Source organism: Hipposideros armiger, unplaced genomic scaffold (genome assembly GCF_001890085.2).
Source record: "Hipposideros armiger isolate ML-2016 unplaced genomic scaffold, ASM189008v1 scaffold_1342, whole genome shotgun sequence".
Taxonomy (NCBI): domain Eukaryota; kingdom Metazoa; phylum Chordata; class Mammalia; order Chiroptera; family Hipposideridae; genus Hipposideros; species Hipposideros armiger.
The window spans coordinates 163790-187522 of NW_017732692.1; the positions used below are offsets into that span (position 1 = coordinate 163790).

Here is a 23733-nt window from a genome sequence, read left to right on the forward strand (position 1 = left end):
AGAGAAACAGGAAAATCTTAACTGAAAATCTTGGCATGGGAAAGGTGTGTGCAAAAATGGTCCTGAAGGAGCTCACCAATGAACAAAAGCAAAGGAGAGTTGAAGTTTGCCAAGACCTTTTGGAGAGGCAAGACAATATTTTGAGCCATGTTATCACTGGTGATGAAACTTGGGTGTACCAATATGACCCTGAAACAAAACGTCAAAGTGCACAATAGAAGTCAGCCAGTTCTCCACGACCCAAAAAGTTCCGTCAGCCCAAATCAAGAGTCAACACGATGCTGCTAACCTATTTTGATATCAGAGGGATTATTCATTATGAATTTGTACCAACTGGACAAACAGTTAACCAAGTTTACTATTTGGAAGTGCTGAAAAGGCTGCGTGAAAAAGTTAGACGAAAACGACCTGAACTTTTCACCAATAATTCATGGCTCTTGAATCACGACAATGTACCAGCTCACATGGCACTGTCTGTGAGGGAGTTTTTAGTCAGTAAACAAATAACTGTATTGGAACACCCTCCCTACTCAGATGATCTGGCCCCCAAGAACTTCTTTCTTTACCCGAAGATAAAGGAAATCTTGAAAAGAAGACATTTTGGTGACATTCAGGACATCAAGGGCAATATGATGACAGCTCTGATGGCCATTCCAGAAAGAGTTCCAAAATTACTTTGAACGGTGGACTAGGCTGGTGTCGGTGCATAGCTTCCCAAGGGGATTACTTCAAAGGTGACCGTAGTGATATTCAGCAATGAGTTATATAGCGCTTTTTCTAGGATGAGTTTGTAAACTTAATTGTCAATACCTTGTGTGTGTGTTGTGTGTTTGTGTGTATACAGAGGATGCCAAAAAAATGTATACACATTTTAAGAAAGGAAAAAACTATTAAAATTGTAATACTCAATATATACTGATAACAAAAGATGAGTACAAGTCACGTCTGACATCTGCAATTACAAGAGGTTCTCAAAGTGGTTACCATCGGCGTCCAGACACTTCTGATTATGGTGAACTACTGCTTGAGCAACATTGACCAAAGTGTCCACTTGTATACAAGTACATTTTTTGGCACCCTCAATATATATGTATATGTATATGTATATATATAATGTATATATATATGTGTGTGTGTGTGTGTTTACATATATATATAACTTAGCTATAAAAAAGAATGAAATCTTGCTATTTGTGACAACATGGATGGACCTAGAGGGTTTTATTCTAAGTGAAATAAATCACACAGAGAAAAACAAATAACATATGATTTCAGTATAAATGAACAAACAAAACAGTAACAGACTCATAATACGGAGAGCAAACTGATGGTTGCCAAATGGGAGGGAGTTTGGAGTGCTGGGTGAAAAGGGTGAAAGGATTAAGAAATATGAATTGGAAGTTACAAAATAGTCAATGGCATATAAAGTAAAGCACAGAGAATGTAACCAATAATACGGTAATAACTATGTATAGTGCCAGGTGGGTACTAGACTAAGCAGGTGGATCACCTCGTAAATTAAATAAATGTCTAACCACTATGCTGTACACCTGAAACTAATATAAAATATAATTGAATGTCAACTGTAACTGAAAAAGAAAACCCTTCTGTCCACATACGAGTAGGATTCTCATGTGATCAGCGTCTTCCAATTATCTGCCTTTTTGCCTTCCCAGAATTTCTAACCCCTGATACATTTTTTTTCTATGCTTCAGACTTTATTTGGATTTCACCTGTTTTCCCACTAATGCCCCCTTTTGTTTCAGGGTGTCATGAATGCTGTGACGATTGGACGTGTCATCCTATCACCATGGTCACAGTTTGTTTGTCATACATATGTAGGAGAAGCCTGGTGCAGTACTGTCAATGTGCAAACTTGAGCAAATCAATCCAGCCCCTGTGTACCTAAGGTTGCACTGCTGTAAAAGGAGAAAACACCATGGCGGGGGCAGGGGAATCCAGGAAGATCTTGACATGAAGCCCTAGAAAGTGTTACATGTCTTGGTTTTCCATACAGGTCGTGCACTGGCTTCATCTGCATTATTCACAAGCGAGTCAAGCATCATAAATGTCTTCCTTTTAAAATGTTACAAGGGAATTAAACCCTTTTCCCCCAGAATATACAACTGTGACTTTACGAGAACTCATATAGTGACATGAGAGACATCCTGGGGACTCACTGGTTTTGCTTCCACTTCCCTGATGATGCGAGTGTTGGTCCGAGGGCCACAGTGGTGGAGCATGTAGTCAGGGCCTGGGCACCCTCCAAGCAGGGGTCTCCCCAGATAGAGCACTTAGAGCCTCCAGGGACCCAGTGAGCAATGGGAATCCACTCCTACATCACAGTTTCCATCGTTGCAGCAGGCACATGGATTGTTGATAACACCATGTCGGCCAGTTTGCAGTACTCCCTGCAGGAAGAGGAATACTGAGGAGAGTAGATATCCTGTAAGTGGTAAGAGATGCACGGGGCCCTGGGATTTGTCCCCAAGCAAAGGAGTTGGGCAGTTCTTAACAGGGAAGTCTGGGTGATGCTGAGCCTGGAGCCTCCCATCTCCTGGGACTGAAGACACAGGCCTTTCCTCCATTTGGAGTGTAGGGACAAATGACACACAGAGAGAACAGAAAAAGAGGGTAGTTGTGGAGGGGTGACTGTGAAGGACACAGGACAGGGAAGAGGACAGGGCAGGAGCTTCTCTAAAAATGATCAAGAGCACACATGTGCACCTCCCTCGGGTCTCACTTCTTCTAGGAGAGCTGGCCAGCATGGATGTCCACTCTGGGCTTCTCACAGCCATGTTCCAGTGCACCAGGTGTGGGTCCCCAGGTCCATGCTGTGTCGACTGAGCCCCCTTCCGGGGTCCTTCTTCTTCACTGTGTGCTAAGGACCAAATGTGACCCCTCAATTTCACATTTGAAGCCCTAACCCGCATATGACCTATGCAGGGACCCTCAGCAAACACCAGTCTGCTAGCACCTTCATCTTGGAGTTGCAGCCTCAGGAACTGTGATCAGTAAATGCTGTTTAAGTCCCCAGTCTGGTATTCATTATGGTGGCCCGAGATGACCGAGACCTTGGGACAACCCCTCAAAGAACCAAGGAGAGGCCTTGGATCAGGCGAGGTACAGGGGGCCTGCCCCGGGGAGTTGGCAGGAAGAACGGGGGCAGGTAATGTGGTGGCCCCAGGAGGTCTGCCCCCTCCATTTCCCTATGGCCTTGGCCCAGGACAAGTGTTGTTAGGGTACCAGGCTGCCCAGGGGGACATGTGGGCTTGGACCTAACTGGGAGTTAGAGGAGACTGCCCAGTGGGTGTCCTGGGAGTCTCCTGGGAAGAGGCCAGACTACTTTCCCCAGAGGCCCAGGTCAGAAAGAGGAGGCCCTTCCTGTAGGGGACCAAATTGGAGGGCAGAGACAGGGCAGGACACTTCGGCAATCCTGTATCCCACCTGACCCCAGGGCCTTTCCTGCAGGGTGTCCATGGGCTGACCCCCCTTCTCACCCCCGTCCCAAGCCAGAACCAGGGTTCATGTCCTTGCCTGGCACCCAGCCTAGGTCCTGCTAGCCCTTCACCCTCTTTGTGCCCTCTGCACCGGTGGGGAGACTAAAGTTCTGAGCACAGACTAGAGTCACCCATGTGACCAGTCTCTTAGCTCAGCAAGTTGTCCCCCATGGATGGTCCTGGGTCCCCTCTGGGTGGCCCCCTGGGGTTGGTCCCCGGTCCCCTGGAGGTGGTACTGGCTCCCCTGGGGGTGGTCCTAGGTGCCTTGGGGGTGTGATCTTGGGTCCCCTAGAGGTGGTCCTTGTTCTCCTGGGCTCCTTCCCAGCCCGCACTCCAAGATGCTGGGTCTGAGGAGGGGTTCCGACCAGATGGGGTCCCCGCCCCACCCACCTAATTGCTGGAAGACAGGTTTCCTTCTTCCCCCAGCCACCCTGAGCCTCTGCCCTTTGCCTCCCTGGGGCGGGGGGGGGGGGGGGGGGTGAAACCCAATCAGGGCAGTGACAGCCAGGCTATTTTGGAGCTGGGCTGGGCCGCCTGGCCGGCAGTGGGGGCAGGGTGGGGGCGGGCCCAGCCTTCTCCAGCTGACAGTGTTTGCCTGTCCTCTATCCCTGTCCAGTCTGAGGACTGGCCGGAGTGTGGGCTGCTGGCAGGAGCTGTGTCAGTCCTGGGCCCTCAGAGGGAGGTGAGACCCAGTGGCCCCTGCCCCACCATCTGAACCCCGGGCCTGGGCTCCACCTGGAGTTCCCCTGTAGAGACAGGTGAGGAGGCAGAGTGGGCAGGGGTAGGGGCCATCCCATGTGCTACCCCTCTCTCAGAGTGGCTTGGTTGAAGGTCACAGCTCTGAGGAGACAGAAGGGCCTGGGGTGGGGTTCTAGCCAAGCTGTGCTACTCCCTGTTTGGGGGCCTATATTCCAGCCCCATAGGTGACCTGAGCTAGGCCTTCATGTCCAGTGGGATCAGCCAGGCTGGGAGGCTGGGACCATATGCCCCCCACCGCTTGCTCCAGGATGGCCTGGGGGTCTGGCCAGCCCTGCCCCCAGCTCTGCTGAGATGGATGCCCGCTGACAGCTGGGGCTATTTTGAGCCTGTTGGCTCAGTGGAGGGGACAGCCAGAGGGGCAGTGACACCTGACTCCAGGAAAGAATTTCCCGTGGAGTGTGGGAAGCGGGGCCCAGGGGCCTGGGGGGTGAAGATCCAGGAGCTGCTCTTGGAGTCTTTTCTGGAAGGGCGTGGGGGCAACAGGGTGGGGGGCGGGGTTCTTCTGTCAGGCTGGAACCCTGGCTCATCTGAAAAATGGTCCAGGGCCACGCAGACCCTGAGTGGCCCAGTTCTGAAAAAGAAAGTGGACATGGTGGGGTGTGGGGTGGGAGTGACCCTAGGTGGAGGGAGGGGTCTCAGCCCCTGCGTGAGGCTCCCGCCAGGGCCCATGGGGAAATGCCTCTGAGGGGGTCCACAGGAAGCCTCCTTCCCAAGCGAGCGTCTGACGGGGGTGGTGCTTCCGGGGGGCTGGGGCTGACCTGGTAGGGTCCCCTTCCTGAGGCCTGTTTTTGCCAATGTGGCAAGGGGAAGAGGAGGCCGTTGCAGGTGTCCCTGTGCCCAGAGGTGGCCTTTTATGGTCCCCTCCCCTCAGCCTGAATGAGGGTGGCTCTGGAGTCCTTGGGGACATGCTCAGGGCACCTGACCCTGCTGACCAGCGAGGACGTCTGCCTGATGGGGCTGCTGTGAGGCTCTGAGGCTGTCATGTCTTGGTGAGCTTCCTTGGACCCCATGGGGTCAGCCACATCGAGGGTAAGGATTGCAGGCCATGGCAGGGAGCAGGGCATTGCTATAGTTCCTAGTGGCCTTAGAAGGTCTTGGGGTCCCTGCCCACCCTTGTCAGACCAGTGGGTGGCCTGTACGCCTGCCAAAGGTAGGGGTGGCTCCCCTAAGCACTAGCAGAGATGGGAGCTCCCTCTCTACCCCTGTCCCCCAGAGGCCTGAGCTGTGGAGCTGTGCCCCCCAACATGTTCACTCATGAGCTTGGAGCTGCATCTTGGGCACTCGCTCTGGGTCTACTGGGGACGGGGACGATGTCATGTCCTGCTTTGGGTAACCCACACCCTAACTACATGATTGTGGGGTGCACTGGGAAGAGCTAGGGGCTCAGGGTCCCCAGCAACCTGGTGTCAAAGTAACCATTTCACACAGGGATGCCAAGGCCCAGGGGTTGTTCATGGAGGCAGGGCTCTGATGGTGGCCTGCCCAGATCCTCTCAGGCCCTCTGAGCCTCGTGGAGGGGGGGGGAGGGTTGGCCGGTGGGGGACAGAGGTGCTGACTGCACAGTGAGTCAGCAGGCTCGTCAGGCACAGCCTCCTTGAGGGGGATTAATGGGGATTAGGTCCTGAATCACAACGAAAGACCACCAGAGGACAGCCACTGCTGCTTCTCCTGTGGTGGGCAGCCTGTGCCTGGAGGCCAAAGGCCCAGCTCCTGGAGAGGAGGGAGTTAAGGCATTTGGGGCCAGCCCACCCATTGTGCTCGCTCTTCTTACACAAGCCCCATGTAGGTGGGACCCAGTCTCACCTCACCCACCTGTGCTGGGTCCAGCCGTGGGCCACCCAAGATGGGCAGAGGCCACAGTCACCTGAAGCTTTCAGCACTGATGGTGCTAGCCTTGTCATGCAGGATGCCTAGTCGGTGCAGCCACAGAATGACCAGGCCACCTACAGCCCTCCAGGTTGGGTCCAACTAGCTGGCCTGGCTGTTCTCAGCCTGGAGGACCCTGGCTCTTCCTGGGGGATTCTCTGCTGTCCTCTGCAGGCACACTGCTGACTGTGCAAGCTCAGAAGGGAAGGGACAGCTCTCCCAAGGAGGGACCCGGCAGCCTGGTGGGCTGGGGTCCCTGCATTGTTAGGAGGAGCCTGTCTGGCTGCAGGGTTTCCATCCCTTCCCCACTCACTGACAAGCATAACACCCCAGGAATTGAGGGGATGGGGGACCCCGGAAGAGGTGAGGTGTGCCCTGGCCCAGGGCAACTGCAGGTGGGACAGGCCTGTGTACAGGGTTCCCTGTCAATGGGCGCCACTGGGCAAGGGGGTCTGAGGTGCCCCTGGGGCCCTGAGGCTTGCTGGGGAGTCACCTGGGGGAAGAACGGGCAGGGGAGGTAAAAGGGGAATGCCAGGCAGAGGGCTCTACGAGAGAGCCTGTGACTTCTGGTGTACTACAGATAGAGGAGACAGGCCAGCAGTGAGCACCCAACGTGGGCCTCCCATGGCCAGGCCCTGTTGGGGTGCAGAGAGCTGCCCCTTTGAGTGGAGGAGACATAGGCAGATTGTAGCTTCTGGCTCTAGGAGGCAGAGGTGTGTGGGGGAGGGGAGGGGACAGGACACCTAGGACAGTTTGAGTGGCCTAGTGGGGACATGGCTGTTCTGCTTGGCCAGGTACAGCATGGCTGGTGGGGGAAAGATGCTGGCTCTACGGTGAGATGCTGCACAGGGAGGCGGGCAGCCTGGCTGCTGGTGTGGTATTCTGGGACAGGTGTTCAGCTGGACCCGAGTCCGGGCAGGGGGACTGAAGTTGTGGGGAGAGGGAGGAGATTCTCGCCTGTTAGGACAGCCAGTTTGAGGGTTGAGCCAGACTTCAAATGCCCAAGAAGAGGCAAATCTGCACTTCTGGACCACCGTGCCTCTGCCAAGTTGTCTGGGGGTGGGGAGATGGAGGGTCATGTGCAGTTGTCCACCTGGGTGAAGCTGGGTTTTCCAAGTGGCACTGGATGGGTGAGGTGGACAGGTGGGGCAAAGGTAGCGGGCTCAGAGCACACCAGCAGCTCATCCCCATTATGACCTTCCCCATCCAGCTCGCAGGTCGTTCCCGTCAACCCCATCCCCCCACCATGGATCACTCTTCGTTCAGCGGTGCGCCCCGCTTCCTTACCCGACCTAAGGCTTTTGTGGTGTCGGTAGGCAAGGATGCCACCCTGAGCTGCCAAATCGTAGGCAACCCTACGCCGCAGGTGAGCTGGGAGAAGGACCGGCAGCCGATAGAGGCGGGTGCTCGCTTCCGCCTGGCTCAGGACGGAGACTTGTACCGCCTCACCATCCTGGACCTGGCGCTCGGCGACAGCGGGCAGTACGTGTGCCGCGCGCGAAACGCCATTGGCGAGGCCTTTGCGGCGGTGGGCCTCCAGGTGAACGCAGAGGCCGCTTGCGCCGAGCAGGCGCCCCACTTCTTGCTACGGCCCACGTCCATCCGCGTGCGCGAGGGCGCGGAGGCCACCTTCCGCTGCCGCGTGCGCGGCTCGCCGCCTATGGCGGTGAGCTGGGCAAAGGACGGACGGCGCCTGGGCGCTCCTGACGCCCCCCGAATGAGCGTGGAAGCCAGTGGCGAGGCGAGTGCGCTGCGCATCCAGGCCGCTCGGCCGCACGACGGAGGGACCTACACTGTGCGAGCAGAGAACCCACTGGGCACCGCCAGCGCTGCCGCCGCGCTCACCGTAGACACGGACGTTGACACCGCAGGCCCGCCTGGAGCCTCCACCGCCGTGCTCTTGGCGCACCTGCAGCAGCGGCGCGAGGCCATGAGGGCGGAGGGCGTCCCAGCTTCGCCACCTGGGGCCGGCACGCGCACCTGCACAGTGACTGAGGGCAAGCACGCGCGCCTCAGCTGTTACGTGACGGGTGAGCCTAAGCCCGAGACCGTGTGGAAGAAAGATGGGCAGCTGGTGGCCGAGGGCCGGCGACACGTGGTGTACGAGGACGCGCAGGAGAACTTTGTGCTCAAGATCCTCTTCTGCAAGCAGTCGGACCGCGGACTCTACACCTGCACGGCGTCCAACCTCGTGGGCCAGACGTACAGCTCTGTGCTGGTCGTCGTGCGAGGTGAGCTGGGGCACTGTGCACTTGGGCCACAGTCACCGGGTGAGCGCAGGCCAGGCTCCTCCCCGTGCTCGCGTCCTGTCTGTCCCTTAGCGGATGCGGAGTTGGAGGTCCTTGCAGCTCTCACCTTTCCTGGTCTGCAAAATGCAGGCGGCACGGGATGACCCTCAGCCTGTCCCTTGTCTTTGTGAGTCACACGAGTAAAGAAGAAAGCGCTTTGTCATCAGCACTCCCTCCCCCTGGAAGATGGTTGGGCTGCCCGGTGGCTGAGCCTGCCTTGTCCATGGTGAGGATGACCCAGGCCCTCCCTCTTCCCCAATGCTAAGGTGTTTACCTGGCTAAGAGGGAAGGGAGGTAGGAACGGGGACAAAACCTGAGCCCTCGGAGGCCTCGGGGCCAGAGGCTGCTGTGCAGCCTGAGGTGGCTGTGGGCCAGTTCTCGGGCTCCTGTCCGGGTCAGAGGCTTCCCGGGGCACTGGAGGCAAGTGTGGACAACACGACCAGGTTTTGTTGGGAGGCCAGGTTATTCTTCGCTCCTAACACAGGCCTCTCGATGTGCTGGGAGTCCTGCCTCCACCTTCTTACACATCTCACCCGCTGTAGGATCTCAGACAAGACTCATCAACCTTAGCATGCCTTCCTGTTTCCTCATTATGGCGGGGAGGAGGGGGGAAATGCCTCTCCCCAGGGATCCCTTCAGAAGCTGGTCAGGGAAGATGCCTGAGGCGGCAGGGCCTGGCCAGCAGCCAGCACTCAGAGAGCTTAGCGATTTCGCAGGCAGGTCCTGGTCCTGCTGCCCCGCCATGTGCGTGGGAGGGAGCCCACTCGACCTAGCCCGCCCCGGACCACGGCAGGGCCTGCTCAGCGGGGTGCGGGTTGTGGCTTCACCTGCCTCATTTCTCCTTTTCTCTTCCAGACTTCTTATATTTGGGGGGAAGGGGCTCCTTCCTTTAAGTACTCTTTCCTCTCCTCTGCCCTCTTTCCCTTCCCTCCCTAGTCCTCCTACCCACCCCCTGACCTGCGTGCGCTCCTCCAACTCCTGCCCAGGCCTCCTGCCCCCACTCCAGCCCCCTACTCGGCCCTTAACCTGTCTTGCCCCGCCCCTGATCCTCCCCACTGCTCCTGCCCTGCCCTCTTCCTGGCCCACCACACTCACGCCCCAAGCCCCACCCTGCGGCCCCACTCATTCGCCCCTGCCCCGCCTACCACACTCTGGTTTCCCCACCTGCTTCCCGGCTTCACTCATTCGCCCTCTCCCCGCAGAGCCCACAGTCCCCTTCAAGACGCGGCTGCAGGACCTGGAGGTTCACGAGAAAGGGTCGGCCACATTCCGGTGCGAGGTGCCGCTGCCAGCCACTGAGGCCGCGTGGTACAAGGAAGAGACGCGGCTGTGGGCCAGCGCCAAGTACGCTATAGAGGAGGCAGGCACGGAGCGCCGGCTGACCGTGCACAACGCCTCGGCCGACGACGACGCCGTGTACATCTGCGAGACGGCCGAGGGCAGCCGCACTGTGGCTGAGCTCGCGGTGCGAGGTGGGCAGGCGGGGAACACGAAACTGGCGGGCAGAGTAGGGGCTCTGAGACCCACGAGACTGAGCGGGGCTGAGGGTTAGGGGTGGGGGTGGGGAGTAGTCAGGGGTCCAGTTTGACCAGCTGCTGGCTCTGCCCACCCCAGGCAATCTCACCCGAAAGCTACCGAGGAAGACGGCTGTGCGAGTGGGAGACACTGCCATGTTCTGCGTAGAGCTGGCCAGGCCGGAGGACCAGGTCCGCTGGCTGCGGAACCAAGAGGAGGTGATGGCCGGTGGCCGCATGGCCATCACCACAGAAGGCACGTGCCACACACTGACCATCTCCCAGTGCAGCCTGGAGGACATGGGCGAGGTGGCTTTCATGGCTGGGGACTGCAGGACGTCTACCCAGTTCTTAGTGTTGGGTAAGGGCTTGGGGAGTACCCCTTGCTGCAAGAGGGCCAGCACTGGGTCCACCTGAGCTCAGCAGCTGCAGGGAGGTTGTGGGAGTGGGCTGCCCAGGCTGCAGCTCTGGGTCCCTCAGACCCTGAATTGTTTGCAGCCCTCCTTCACTATGGTCACCCCAAGCATTGGCAAAGTGGGAGTCTTGGTGGCCCCACACCCCACCAACCAAATTAGAAGGTGCAGATTGTTCTAGAAGCACTGTGTGTGTGTGGGGGGAGGGAGTGCATGGGGGCGGGGGGGGCATCTTGTGTGAGCATACCTTCTTTCTGTGGCCTTCGGTGTCTACATTGTAGATTGGGTGCGGTTCCCTACCTTGCCCGCCCCCAAAGGGCCAGCTCTTGGCTGGGGAACAGGGATGCCTCTGCACACTGGCCCTCGCACTCTTGGGAGGGTCACTGTGACCTGCCTCAGCCAGTGACCAGACCAAGAACCCAGTGTGCAGATGGAGTCAAGGCAGAGAACTGGAAGGTGTCTGTTTCCAGGCCACATGGACAGATCACGGTGGCCCTGGGCCAAGTGTGGCTACCAAAGCCAGGGCACCCTTTCTGCTGCAACTAGAGAAATGACCACAGGATGGGGCCAGGGGTCATGGCTGGTCTCCCCGCGTTCCCCCACACCCCATGTGGCCATCTCAGACCATCAGAGCATTGATTCTGTGATCCCCTCCTCCAGAGCAGTCCTGGACCTGGGGCTCAGGGAGGGGCCCCCAATCAGTGACATGGGCCTGTGCTCTGCCTAGTCCCCAGGAAGCCGCCCCTGCATTCCCCTGAGGCCCCTGTGGTGAAGGCCAGGACGGAGAGCTCTGTGACCCTTGGCTGGTCCCCTCCACCCCATGGGGACTGCCCTGTTGCCATCGATGGCTACCTGGTGGAGAAGAAGCGACTGGGCACCTATACCTGGAGCCGGTGCCATGAGGCCAAGTGGGTGGCCACACCGGAGCTGACTGTGGCTGGCGTGACCGAGGAGGGAGACTTTCAGTTCCGGGTCTCAGCTGTGAACAGCTTTGGCCAGAGCCATTACCTTGAGTTTCCGGGGACCGTCCACCTGGGTAAGTGTGGAAGGTTCTGTTTCCCATGGCTTCCAGATAATGGTCTGTGGGGCACCCACTGCTGAGTCTCCCAGACCTAGAGCATAGCCCAGCCTTGGCGAGGCCACAGTGACTCATGGAGCCTCTTTATTGGGGAGTCCTGATGTTGTTGGAGCCTACTCTGTAGGAAGGGGAAGGGACCCTGAGACAGGACTTGAGCTCCTTAGGAACTTATCTGTGTCCACCAGCCCCAGGGGACCAGACTGCACAGTCCCCCCTGCCCCCAAGTTTCTGGGATCTGGAGGGGATCTTGGGTGGCTCTAACTTGTCCCCACTCAGTCCTGAGCCCTGTGTTCTCTCTTGGTTGCTGTGCACCTGTCTGATGGGCTTCCTGGAGGAGGGGGCAGTTGATCCCAGGCTCTGGGGAAGGAGGAGGAGGGGATGGCAGGGACCCTGCTCCTTCCTGAAGCCCCCACCCTGCAGTCCCCCAGCTGGCTGTGAAGACACCTCTGAAGGCGGTAGAGGCAGTGGAGGGCCGTGAGGTGACCTTCTCTGTGGACCTCACTTCGGCCTCGGCTGGTGAGTGGTTCCTGGACGGGCAGGCTTTGAAGGCCAGCAGTGTGTATGTGATCCGCTGCGACGGCACCCGACACACTGTCACCATCTGCTCGGTGCCCGCCAGTCTGCATGGAGCTGAGCTCAAGTTCGTGGCCAATGGTATCGAGAGCAGCATCCACATGGAGGTCCGAGGTAGGGGGACCCTGGACCTCTTTGAAATCTGTGTCCTCTGGGGGTGGGAGCAGGAGGATGGTGGTCCCCAGGCCTCAGGGCTCCTGGAGAGTGCAGGCGGGCTGCTGGGTGTGTGGCCTGAATGAGTGGGGCCCCATGGTGGGGTGTGGTGTGAGAGGCAGCTTGCCCAGCCTGGCAGGTAGCCCCAGCCACAGGGTTTGAGTAGATGAGGGGCTGGGGTCCCCGATGACGCAGGACCTCATGTCTCCATCTGTCCCACCCCTTTTCCCCCTCTTCCCTCCTCTTCTCTGATTCCTTCTCCTGCTCAACATCTTGTCCTGTCTCTTGCTTCCTTGCCTCTCTGTGTCTCCCCAACCCCATATCCGGCTTGTACTCTCTGTCCATTTCTCTAACCACTCTCCTCTGTCTCCTCCCGCTCCGTCCCCTTTCTTCTCTGTTCACTCTCACTCTGTCTGCTTCCCATCTGTCCCTTCCACCATCTGTCCCCTTCCCTTTCTGTCTACTATATCCACTTCCTCCTTTCCCTCTATCCACAACTCCTCCATCCATGCCTTCTCTCTCCACCTGCTGGGGCCTCCAGCGGCCCCAGGGCTGACCAGCAAGCATCCAGTGGCAGTGCAGGAGGTGCTGGCCCGGCTGCATGAGGAAGCACAGCTCCTGGCTGAGTTATCGGACCAGGCTGCTGCTGTGACATGGCTCAAGGATGGCCAAGCACTACCCCCAGGCCCCAAGTACGAGGTGCAGGCTTCAGCAGGGCAGCAGGCACTGCTGGTGCGGGATGTGGCGCGAGATGATGCTGGCCTGTATGAATGCATCAGCCGTGGGGACCGCATTGCCTACCAGCTGTTGGTGCAAGGTGTGTGTATGTCCATGTGTGTCTACATCCTCCTGGCCATTGCCACAGCCACAGCCACAGCCTTGTGTTCTGTACTCATCTAGGGGGTCTGCGCCCAGGAGCTGATGTTCTCTGTGGGGGGTTAGTGTGGGGAGCAGGCCCAGGTGACCCTGTGGGGACTGTGGCTCAGGTCACTCCTGTCAGGAGTGGGGGAGATTGTAGGTTCAGGTGACCCCATAGTGGGCTCAGCGTAACCTGTGGGGTTCAGCATAACCTGTGGGAAATGTGGTAGTGGGGGCTCTGCTTAGTAGGGGGCGGGACCCTGGGAGGAGGTTTTATGAATTGGTGGCATTGGGTGCTTGGAAGTCAGCAGCCAGCCTTGTTCGAAGGGGTCCCTAGTCTGGACTGGGCCAGGGTACGGCATGGTCCCGGACTCTCTGAGTGCCTCTGTCCATTAGTGCATCGGTGTGCTCGCTGGGCTCTCCTAGCCCCCTGACTCTTGCTGCCTTTGTAGGGCTCACACCTTTTCTGCACAAGGACTCGGTGGGTGGCTGTGTGGACGTGGCAGCTGGGGAGCCAGCCCACTTTGAGTGCGAGACTGCGGAGGCCCACGTACACGTGCGCTGGTTTAAGGATGGTGCAGAGCTCAGCCGCTCCTGCTCACGCTTCTCACAGGAGGATGTGGGCACGCGGCACCTGCTTGTGGCCACCTCAGTCACCAGGCAAGATGAGGGGACCTACTCATGCCGCGTGGGCGAACATTCTGTAGATTTCCAGCTGCGAGTCTGCGGTAAGCACACACCTCCTGGGCTTGGTGGGTGGGAAGCAGGTATAGTTGCATCTGGCACTTGCAAGGTGGAGCTGCCTGGCCCGTCATTTCTTCAGTAAATGGTAGGGGTGGGGCAGTTGTTTCGATTTGTGAAAAGAAATTATCCACAAAACTAACATTGAGATGGACGAGGAATGCAAGACGAGAAGGAAATTCAAAGTCTTTGTTCTTTTTATCAAGATGAAATGAGGCTGAGAGGACCCAAAAGGTGCTGGAATTGTCCTCCGCAGGATAGATTTAGATTTCAGTAAATCTGAGGTCCTGGCTCTTTCTAGAAGCCATTGGGGCCTCCTAATGCATTCTCTTGAGTCCTGCTCTGCCCTATCCTGGCCCCCAGGAGGGTCTCTGCCACCCCCCTACTCTTCCCTCTGTCCCCATGCATGGGTCAGGCCTGGGAGAGCTGTGCTGCTGCAGTTGACTATGAAAGACCCGTAGGGAACCCATGGTTACCTGGGGTCTGAGCCTCTCTCATGGCTCCGGAGTTCACCTCTGTGGGGCCTCTGACTGTGCGTTCCTGCCTGTCCCCAGAGCCCACGGTGGTGTTTGCCAAGGAGCAGCAGGCACGCAGTGAGGTGCAGGCCGAGGCGGGGGCCAGTGCCACGCTGAGCTGCGAGGTGGGCCAGGCCCAGACGGAGGTGACGTGGTACAAGGACGGCAAGAAGCTGAGTGGGAGCTCGAAAGTGCGCGTGGAGGCCAAGGGCTGCACCCGGCGTCTGGTGCTGCAGCAGGCGGGGAAGGCGGACAGCGGGGAGTACAGCTGTGAGGCCGGGGGCCAGAGGGTCTCCTTCCGCCTGGATGTCACAGGTCAGTTGACAAAGCAGACATTTGACCACTCTGGGAACAGGCCTAGAGGAAGTGTCTCAGTGTGGGCAAGGGCAGGAGAAAGCACTCAGTAGCTTCATCTGGGCTCTTTCAATCAGTTTTCTAGTGCCAAGTAGCAAACACCCCCTAAACGTAGAAGCCCAAAAGAACAATTGGTTACTGTCATGATTCCGTGGGTCAGGGCTCAGTGGGGATCGTTCATTTCTGCTCACATGGTTTCGACTAGGACAGGAGGAGGCAGTCTGGCCTCATTCATGCATCTGATGCCCCATTAGGATGGCACCCGTGGGTAGGGCTGGCTGGGGTGACAGGGCTCTCTCTTCTGCGATGTTGGCTGGGCTCACTCCTATGTCTGAGACCCCTTGTGACATCTCACCCACAGGGCTCTTTCTCCATGTGGACAGCCGGGGCTCCTTCACGTGGTGGCTGGCTTCCCCCGAGGGAATAGTAGATGCTACAGGGCTGGATAATGTCTGTTTTCAGCTGTTCCAGAATGTTACGGTCTCTGTGTCCTGTTGCAAAAAGCTAGGAGTATGGCCAGCCTGATTCCAATGGGGTGGAGAAGTAGACCCTAGTGGCTCATCTGGGACCTCTTCCAACAGGAACATCACAGGGACTCAGGCTTTGTCTTTTTCTAATTCTCTGCCATCCTGAGCATGTTACCTTTTTTTTCCCTAATGCTTATCACCTCATGATCACAAAATGGCTTTCACAGCTCCAGCCGTCACTTTCAAGACAGGAAGAACGTGAAAGGGATGTTTATTTTTTAATTTTTTGTTTTTGTTTTTACTGCTGTGCAACAAATTATCATGAACTCAATGGCTTAAAACAATGCCTGTTGATTGGCTCACAATTCTGTAGGTCAGAAGTCCAGGTATGGTGTGGCTGGGCTCTCTGCCCAGGGTCTTAAAGGCTGGAATCCACGTGCCACGGGTTGAGTTCTCTGGGGCTCCTCTTCTAAGCCCATCCAAGTTGTTGGCAGAATTCCTTTCCTGTGGTTCCAGATCTGAGGCTGTTTTCTGGCTGGCTGGCAGCTGGGGGCCGCTCCTGGCCCTTTGCACATGGGTCTTCCGTCTTCAGACCAGCCATGGAGAATCCCCCTTATGTCCAATCACTCTCGTGCTTTGAATCTTTGGCCAGGAAGAGCCCCTCCCTTCCAGGGTTCACCAGTTTAGGTCAGGCCCATCCAGGACCATCTCCCTTTTGATGAGCTAAGACTCAGTTTACCTGGGACCTAAATTCCTTCTGCATAATCCATTTACAGCAGCGCCTGGATTAGCATTTGGTGGAATAGCTGGGGGAAGCTGTGTACACTTTGTGGGGCAGGGGTTTTGGGGCATTCCTGCCTAACACAGAGCATTGCAGCTGTTTCTTTTCTTTGGAAGACAGACACTCTCCTAGGAGCCTGAAGCAGGTTCCCCCTTACCCCTCCTGGCTGGTGTGCGTCCCACGGCCACACCCTGCTCCAGGCAGTTTGTGAAGGTTGAGCCCCTGGCCTTCCTGCCTCTGCAGTAGGACTTTGAGGATGGAGGAGGTGGGTGTGCTGAGGGTGCTGTGCTGTGGGCCAGTCCACGCCCACACCAGAGTGGCTGTGCCCTGATTTTGACGCCCTCTTCGAGGCTGGCTGTGGAGGAGTCAGAGTGTGGACAGGGTCAGACCTCATTTATGCCTCTTAACATCTGGGTGATCTTGGGCAAGTTGTTAATGTCATGTCTCCCCGAAATTCACACCCACTTGGAACCTCAGATTGTGGCTGTATGTGGAAAGGGGGTCTCTGCAGATGTCATAAGTTAAGGATCTCCAGATGAACTGATGCTGGATTAGGTGGGCCCTGAATCCAATGACAGGGGTCTTTATAGATAAAGGAAGGGGAGCTTTGACACACAGACACAGGCAGAGATGGGCTGATGTGGCCACAAGCCCAGGGACACCTGAAGCACCAGCAGCTGGAAGGGGCAGAGAGAACGCCTTTGTGACACCTTGATCTTGGACTTTTAGCTTCCAGAACCGGGAAAGGAAAAATACCTATTTTTTAAAGCCCGTTTGTGAACATTTGTTACGGCCACCCTGGACCTCTTATTATAGCCCTCTGTGCCTCAGTTTCCTCATCTGTGAAGTGGGTGGTAATAGAACTCCTAGGGCTGTGCTGAGCGGACTGCCCCATCAGCTTGTCCCTGCCATGTGCAACGGCGTGGGCCACCCCCTGCAAGGCACGTTGTGGCGGTTGGACTGGGGTTCTCGGGACGAGGTAGGCAGGCAAGGAGACTGAGCTTGCGAATGGGGCAGAGGCCCAGGCAGCAGGGTCCTCGTATCTGGTCCCGGAGGATGAACCCAAGAGTGTGGAAGGCGACACTCCAGGGAGTGTGTGTGCGTCAGGGTGTCTGGAAAGTTCTGAATGTCAGCGGTTGGCAGTGTGTGAGGGTCGTGCAAGAGGCTGAGCAGGAACCCGTGCCAGGTTGTTAAGGCCAACTTCTCAAACTGAGGTTTGTCCTTAGTGACACTCTACTCAAAACCAGGGCACACTGGCTTGTATTTTCACAGGCCTATGCAGTTTTGTCACTTTTATACAGACGAGAGGTGATGCTCTTCCACCTGGGCCATAGGGTTCTGTGTGGCTGCGCAGTGAGGGCTGAGTCCTGCAAGCCACCAAGGTTTCACCCCAAACTGGTGGTCTTTACATAGAGCTTTCTGTTGGTTATCTTCTTGAAAAATTTTAAGATGCCTCTCTAAGCCTTCGTTAACAATTTATGCAGTTTGCATTGGAGAAGCTAATTTTGTTTTCCTTTGATGTACATGAAATTGACATACTACTGTTAAGATAATAGCCATCCACTCTCATTCCACTGGGGGCCTGCCACCCACTTTGGACACTCGGGCCGATGTCTCCTGCCTGAGGAAGAGGAGTAGGAAGAGGAGTCCTTGGTGACAAAGTGAAGCCCAAACCGCTAGTTTCCAGTGAGTGAATTTGATGTATAACATGACAGGGATTCTCATGTGCCATTAATGGCACTTCCTACCTTTTTTTGTCCTGAAGATATTTTTACTTAAGAACATGCAATTGGTTGTGCTCCACCCACTTGCCTTAGGCAGGTCTTTGTTAACATAGAAGTGCTAGAATGTTTGGGTATTTCATTATTTCACCATCACGCTGCATTTTAGTTAAAAAAAAAAAAGACACCTGTAATGCGTGATGAAAAGCAGCCAGTGTGATGGGTCAGCTTTTAAAGCAGTAGATTCATCTCTCCGTGTCGCTTCACAGTCAGCAACAAAGGGGAGCTTGGACTGGTGGTGTTGAGTGTGCCCACACCCATGAGGGGTGACTTTTAGTCCATGTCCGTCCAGCGATTGTGTTTTTTTGAATGACTAATTCAATTTTACAGTGTGCATTTCCAAGATTTTTGGTATATTCACAAGGCGGTACAACCACAACACAGTCTAATTCTTGAACATTTTCATGACCCTAAAAAGAAACCCTGAACTCAATAGCAGTCACTCCCATTCTCCCCTTCCCAGCCCCTGGCAACCACTAATCCATTTTTGGCCTCTGTGGATTGGCCTGCTTTCATTTAAATAGAATCATGTGATATGTGGCTATTTGTGTCTGGCTGTTTCTACTCTGCATAATAATTTCACGGTTCATTCACGCATAGTATATGTCAGTATTTCATTCCTTTATGTGGCCAAATAATATTCCATTATATGTATAGACCATATTTTGTCTATTCTTTCATCAACTAGTAGACAGTTGAGTTGTCCCACTTTTAAAAACTTAGTTTAGGGGCCGGCCGAGTGGCTCAGTTGGTTAACAGCATGAGCTCTGAGCAACAGGGTCGCCAGTTTGATTCCCACCAGTGAGATGCGCCCAAGCTGAGCTGCCGCTGAGCTGCCAACACGTGGCAGGATGGCTCAGCTGGTGAGAGCATGTGCTCCTAACAAAGTTGCTGGTTCGACTCCTGCATGGGATAGAGGGCTACGCCCCTCCCCCCCCCCCCCCAACTAGACTGAAAGTGGCAACTGGACTTAGAGTTGAGCTTGTGCCCTCCACAACTAAGATTAAAGGACAACAACTTGACTTGGAAAAACACAATGTTCTCCTTGCCCAATTCTCCAACACTGTTCCCCTCCCCAAGTCCCCAATTAAAAAAAAAATCTAAAAAATCCCGAAAAACTTAGTTTAGTGTTTATTTACAATATAGTAATTTGATATTTTTATACTTGACAGTGTAATTGTCCCACTAGTTCCAGTCACCATACAAACTTATTACAATATTATTGACTATATTCTCCTTCACTTTTTTTTTTAAAGATTTTATTGAATCAGGGAAGGGGAACAGACAAGTTGCTGTCCTTTTGTTCTTCAATCTAGTTGTGGAGGATGTCGCTTCACCGGCCCATGTTGGTATTATCATTGAGCTTTTCCTGGGTGAGGCAGTCGCTCGCCAGCCATTGGACGGCCGCTCACAGAGGCTCACAGCAGTTCACAAAAGCTCACGCCCCACTGCTGGCCAGCCCCACTGCAGCCCACACCATCACCGGTGACTCACGAAAGCCCAGCTCCACGTCGAGCTGTTGTTCACCATCTTAGCTGTAAAGGGCACAGCGTCACTGGCCCTCATGTGGGATCCGAACCAGGGCCCTGCTGCTCAGAGCTGGCATCCCAAGCCAACTCTTAACCAGGGCGCCACTCGGCTGGCCCTCCCCTTCACTTTTATCACCCGTCGCCCACGCCCTCCCTTCTGGTAACCATCCCTTTGGTCTCTGTTTCCATGAGTCTGTTTTTGTTTTATTTTGTTTGTTTGTTTTATTCTTTAGATTCCACATATGAATGAGACCATATGGTATTTGTATTTTTCTGCCTGATTTATTTCACTTACATAATAACGTCTAGATCCTTCCATGTTGTCGTAAATGGTAAGATTTCATTCGTTTTTATGGCCGAGTAATAGTCCATTGTGTATATGTACCATCTCTTCTTTATCCAGTCGTTCTATTGATGTGCACTTAGATTGCTTCCGTATTTTGGCTATTGTAAACAACACTGCAATGAACATAGGTGTGCATATATCTTTTCGAATTAGTGTTTTGGATTTCTTCAGATAAATACCCAGAAGTGGAATCGCTGGGACATGTGGTAGTTATATTTTTAATTTTTTTCAGGAACCTCCATATTGTTTTCCATAGTGGTGCACCAATTTACACTCCCACCAATAGTGCACAAGGATTCCCTTTTCTCCAGATCCTCCCCAACACTTGTTCTTTGTTGATTTATTGATGATGGCCATTCTGGCAGGAGTTGAGGTGGTAGCTCATTGTGGTTTTGATTTGCATTTCCCTGATGATTAGTGATGCTGAGCATCTTTCCATGTGTCTTTTGGCCATCTGTATGTCCTCTTTGGAGAAATCTATTCAGGTTCTCTGCCCATTTTTTAATTGGATTGTTTGTTTTTCTGGTGTTAAGTTGTATGAGTTCTTTATAAATTTTGGATATTAACTTCTTATTGGATGTATCATTGGCCAATATCTTCTCCCATTCAGTAGATTGTCGTTTTGTTTTGTTGATGTTTCCTTTGCTGTGCAGAAGCTTTTCAGCTTGATGAAGACCCACTTGTTTATTTTTGTTTTCGTTTTTCTTGCTTGAGGGGATATATCCAAAAGGATTTTACTCAAACTAATGTCAAATAGTTTACTACCTATGTTTTCTTCTAGGAGTTTTGTGCTTTCAGGTCTTACATTTAAGTCTTTAACCCATTTTGAGTTTATTTTTGTATATGGTGTAAGAGAGTGGTCCAGTTTCATTTTTTTGCATGTATCTGTCTAGTTTTCCCAACACCATTTTTTTGAAGAGACTGTATTTACCCTATTGTATATTCTTGCCTTCTTTGTTGTAAATTAGTGGATCATATAAGACGGGGTATATTTCTGGGCTGTCTATTCTGGTTCATTGACTTGTGTGTCTGGTTTTTGTTTTTTTTTGCCAATACCATACTGTTTTGATTATTACAGCTTTGTAGTAGTTTGATATCAGGGACCTTGATACCTTCAACTTAGTTCTTCCTTTTCAGGATGGCTTTGGCTATTCATGGTCTTTTATGGTTCCATATAAATTTGATTTCATTGCTAGTTCTAAGAAGAATGTCATTGGTAGTTTGATAGGAATTGCATTGAATCTGTACATTACTTTGAGTAGAATGGTCATTTTAACAATCCATGAGCATGGTGTATCCTTCCATTTATTTGTGTCTTCTTAAATTTCTTTCTTCATTGTCTTATATTTTTCACAGTACAGGTCTTTTACCTCCTCGCTTAGGTTTATTCCTTGGTATTTTTTTTGATGCAATTATAAATGGGATTGTTTTCTTAATTTCTTTTTCTGATTGTTCATTATTAGTGTATAGGAATGTGATGGATTTTTTATATTAATTTTATATCCTGCTACTTGATTGAATTCTTTTATTCATTCTATTATTTTTTTTGTGGATTCTTTAGTGTTTTCTATATGTAGTATCATGACATTTGCAAATAGTGGCAGTTTTACTTTTTCTTTTCCAATTTGGATGCCTTTTATTCCTTTTTCTTGTCTGATTGTTGTGGCCAGCACTGAGTAACAGTGGTAGGAGGGGGCATTCTCGTCTTGTTCCTGATCTTAGAGGAAAAGCTTTCAGGTATTCACCATTGAGTACGATGTTAGCTCTGTATAGCCTTTATTAAGTTGAAGTATAAGTTCCTTCTATATCCACTTTGTGGAGAGGTGTTTTTTTTTTTAATCATAAACGGATGTTGAATTTTTTCAAATGCTTTTTTCTGCATCTATTGACATATGATTTTTATCCTTCATTTTGTTTATGTGGTGTGGCATATTAATTGTTTTGCAGATGTTGAACCACCCCTGGTAGAAACCCCACTTGATAATGGTGTATGATCCTTTTAATGTACAGTTGAATTTAGTTTGCTGGTATTTTGTTAATAATTTTGGCTCTGCCATAAGAAAAGATGACATACTGCCATTTGCAACAACATGGATAGATCTTGAGATTATTATGCTATGTGAAATAAGTCAGACAGAAAAAGTTGAGAACCATATGATGTCATTCATGTGGGATATAAACTTGAAAACAACAAAGGAACAAGACAAAGAATGAAAACTCATAGACACAGATAACGGTTTCGTTGTTACCAGGGGGCCAGGGGGGGGGGACATGGTAGAAGAGGGTAAAGGGGGTCAAATATGTGGTGATGGAAGGAGAACTGATTCTGGGTGGTGAACACACAATGTGATATATAGATGATGTATTACAGAATTGTACACTTGAAACCTATGTAATTTTACTAACCATTGTCACCCAAATAAATTTAATTAAAGAAAAAGTGTTTTGGCATTTATGTTCATCAGGGATATTGTCCTATAATATTCTTTTTTTGTAATGCCTTTGTCTGGTTTTGGAATCAGGGTGATGGTAGCCTTGTAAAAAGACCTTAGAAACCTTCTCTTTTCTTGAAATTTTTTGGACTAGTTTGAGAAGAATAGGTTATAATTCTTTAAATGTTTGAAGCTGTTGGGTCCTGGGCTATTGTTTGTTGGGAGATTTTTGATTACTGTTTCATTGATAGTAATTAATCTGTTCAGGTGCTCTGTTTCTTTCTTATTTAGTCTTGGAAGGCTGTATGTTTCTAGAAATTTATCCATTTCTTCTAGATTGTTGAATTTGTTGGCATATAATTGTACATAGTATTCGTTAATGATCCTTTGTACTTCTGTGTTGTCCGTTGTAATCTCTCCTCTTTTGTTTCTGATTTTATTTATTTGTGTTCTCTCTTTTCTGCTTGATGAGTCTTACTAGAGGCTTGTCAATTTTATTTATTCTCTCAAAGAACCAGCTCTTAGTTTCAATAACCTTTTCTATTGCTTTTCTAGTTTCAATTTCATTTATTTTTTCACTCTGATCTTTATTTTTTCCTTCTTTCTGCCTACTTCAGGTTTTGTTTGTTCCTTTTTTTGTAGTTCCTTTAGGTTAAATTTAGATTGTTTACTTGGATTTTTCCTGCTTCTTGAGGTAAACCTGTATAGCTATAAACTTTCCTCTTTTGCTGCATCCCACACATTTTGTAAGGTTATGTTTTCATTTTCATTTGTCTCAAAGTTGTTTTTTATTTCCTCTTGGATCAATTGGTTATTTAGAAGCATGTTGTTTAATTTCCATATATTTGTGTTTTTTCCTGTTGTTTTTTTTTCTATAGTTGATTTTTAGTTTTATGTCTTTGTGGTCAGAAAATATGCTTGATATAATTCAATCCTCTTGAACTTATTGAGGCTTGTTTTGTGGCATAGCTCTTGATCTATCCTGGAAAATGTTCCATGTGCACTTGAGGAAAATGTGTAACCTGTAGTTTTTGGATAAAATGCTCTGTAAGTGTCTATCAAGTCACACTGGTCTAATGTGGCATTTAAAGCCATTATTTCCTTATTAGTTTTCTGTGTGGGTGATCTATCCATTGAAGTAAGTGGAGTATTAAAGCCCCCAACTATTACAGTATTACTGTTAATTTTTGCTTTTATATCTATTAACATTTGCTTTACATACTTGGGTGCTCCTATGTTGGGTGCTTAGATATTTACAACTGTTATATCCTGTTCTTGGACTGAGCCCTTTGAAATTATGTGATGTCCTTCTTTGTCTCTCTTTACATTATTTATTTTGAAGTCTATTTTGTTTGATATGAGTATTGCTCATACTCCAGCTTTCTTTTTCTTTCTATTTGCATGGAATATCTTTCTCCATCCCTTCAGTTTCAGTCCATGTGTCTTTCGATCTGAAATGAGTCTCTTATAGGCAGCATATAGATGGGTCATGTTTTTTAAAACCATTTTGCAATCTTGTGTTTTTTGATTAGAGCATTTAGTCCATTTACACTTGGCATAATTATTGATACAAATGTGCTTGTTGCCATTTTATTAATTGGTGTGGTTTTTTTGGTTGTTTTTGTTGTTCTTTATTCCTTTCATCTCTGGATCTAGTTCCTTTTTTTTTTTTTTAAAGATTTTTATTGGGGAATTGGGGGGAAGGGAACAGTGCTGGGGAATCGGGGAAAGGGGAACAGACAAGTTGCTGTCGTTTTGTTCTTCAGTCTAGTTGTGGAGGACGTT

At 51.7% G+C, this 23733-nt stretch overlaps 1 protein-coding gene across 1 annotated transcript in view; it reads left to right on the top strand.

Annotated features, from left to right (window-relative positions):
* The first annotated feature begins 4134 nt into the window (after positions 1–4134).
* The window catches only part of LOC109377252 (obscurin-like), a 42481-nt gene continuing 22882 nt past the window's right edge, over positions 4135–23733 (top strand). The window contains exons 1-9 of the mRNA XM_019633536.1: positions 4135–4182; positions 7336–8356; positions 9616–9885; positions 10028–10288; positions 11068–11376; positions 11839–12105; positions 12686–12961; positions 13455–13730; positions 14298–14573. Of these exons, the coding sequence (XP_019489081.1) occupies positions 7372–8356; positions 9616–9885; positions 10028–10288; positions 11068–11376; positions 11839–12105; positions 12686–12961; positions 13455–13730; positions 14298–14573 (2920 nt within the window). The 5' untranslated portion in view covers positions 4135–4182; positions 7336–7371. The remainder of the gene's footprint in view (positions 4183–7335; positions 8357–9615; positions 9886–10027; positions 10289–11067; positions 11377–11838; positions 12106–12685; positions 12962–13454; positions 13731–14297; positions 14574–23733) is intronic.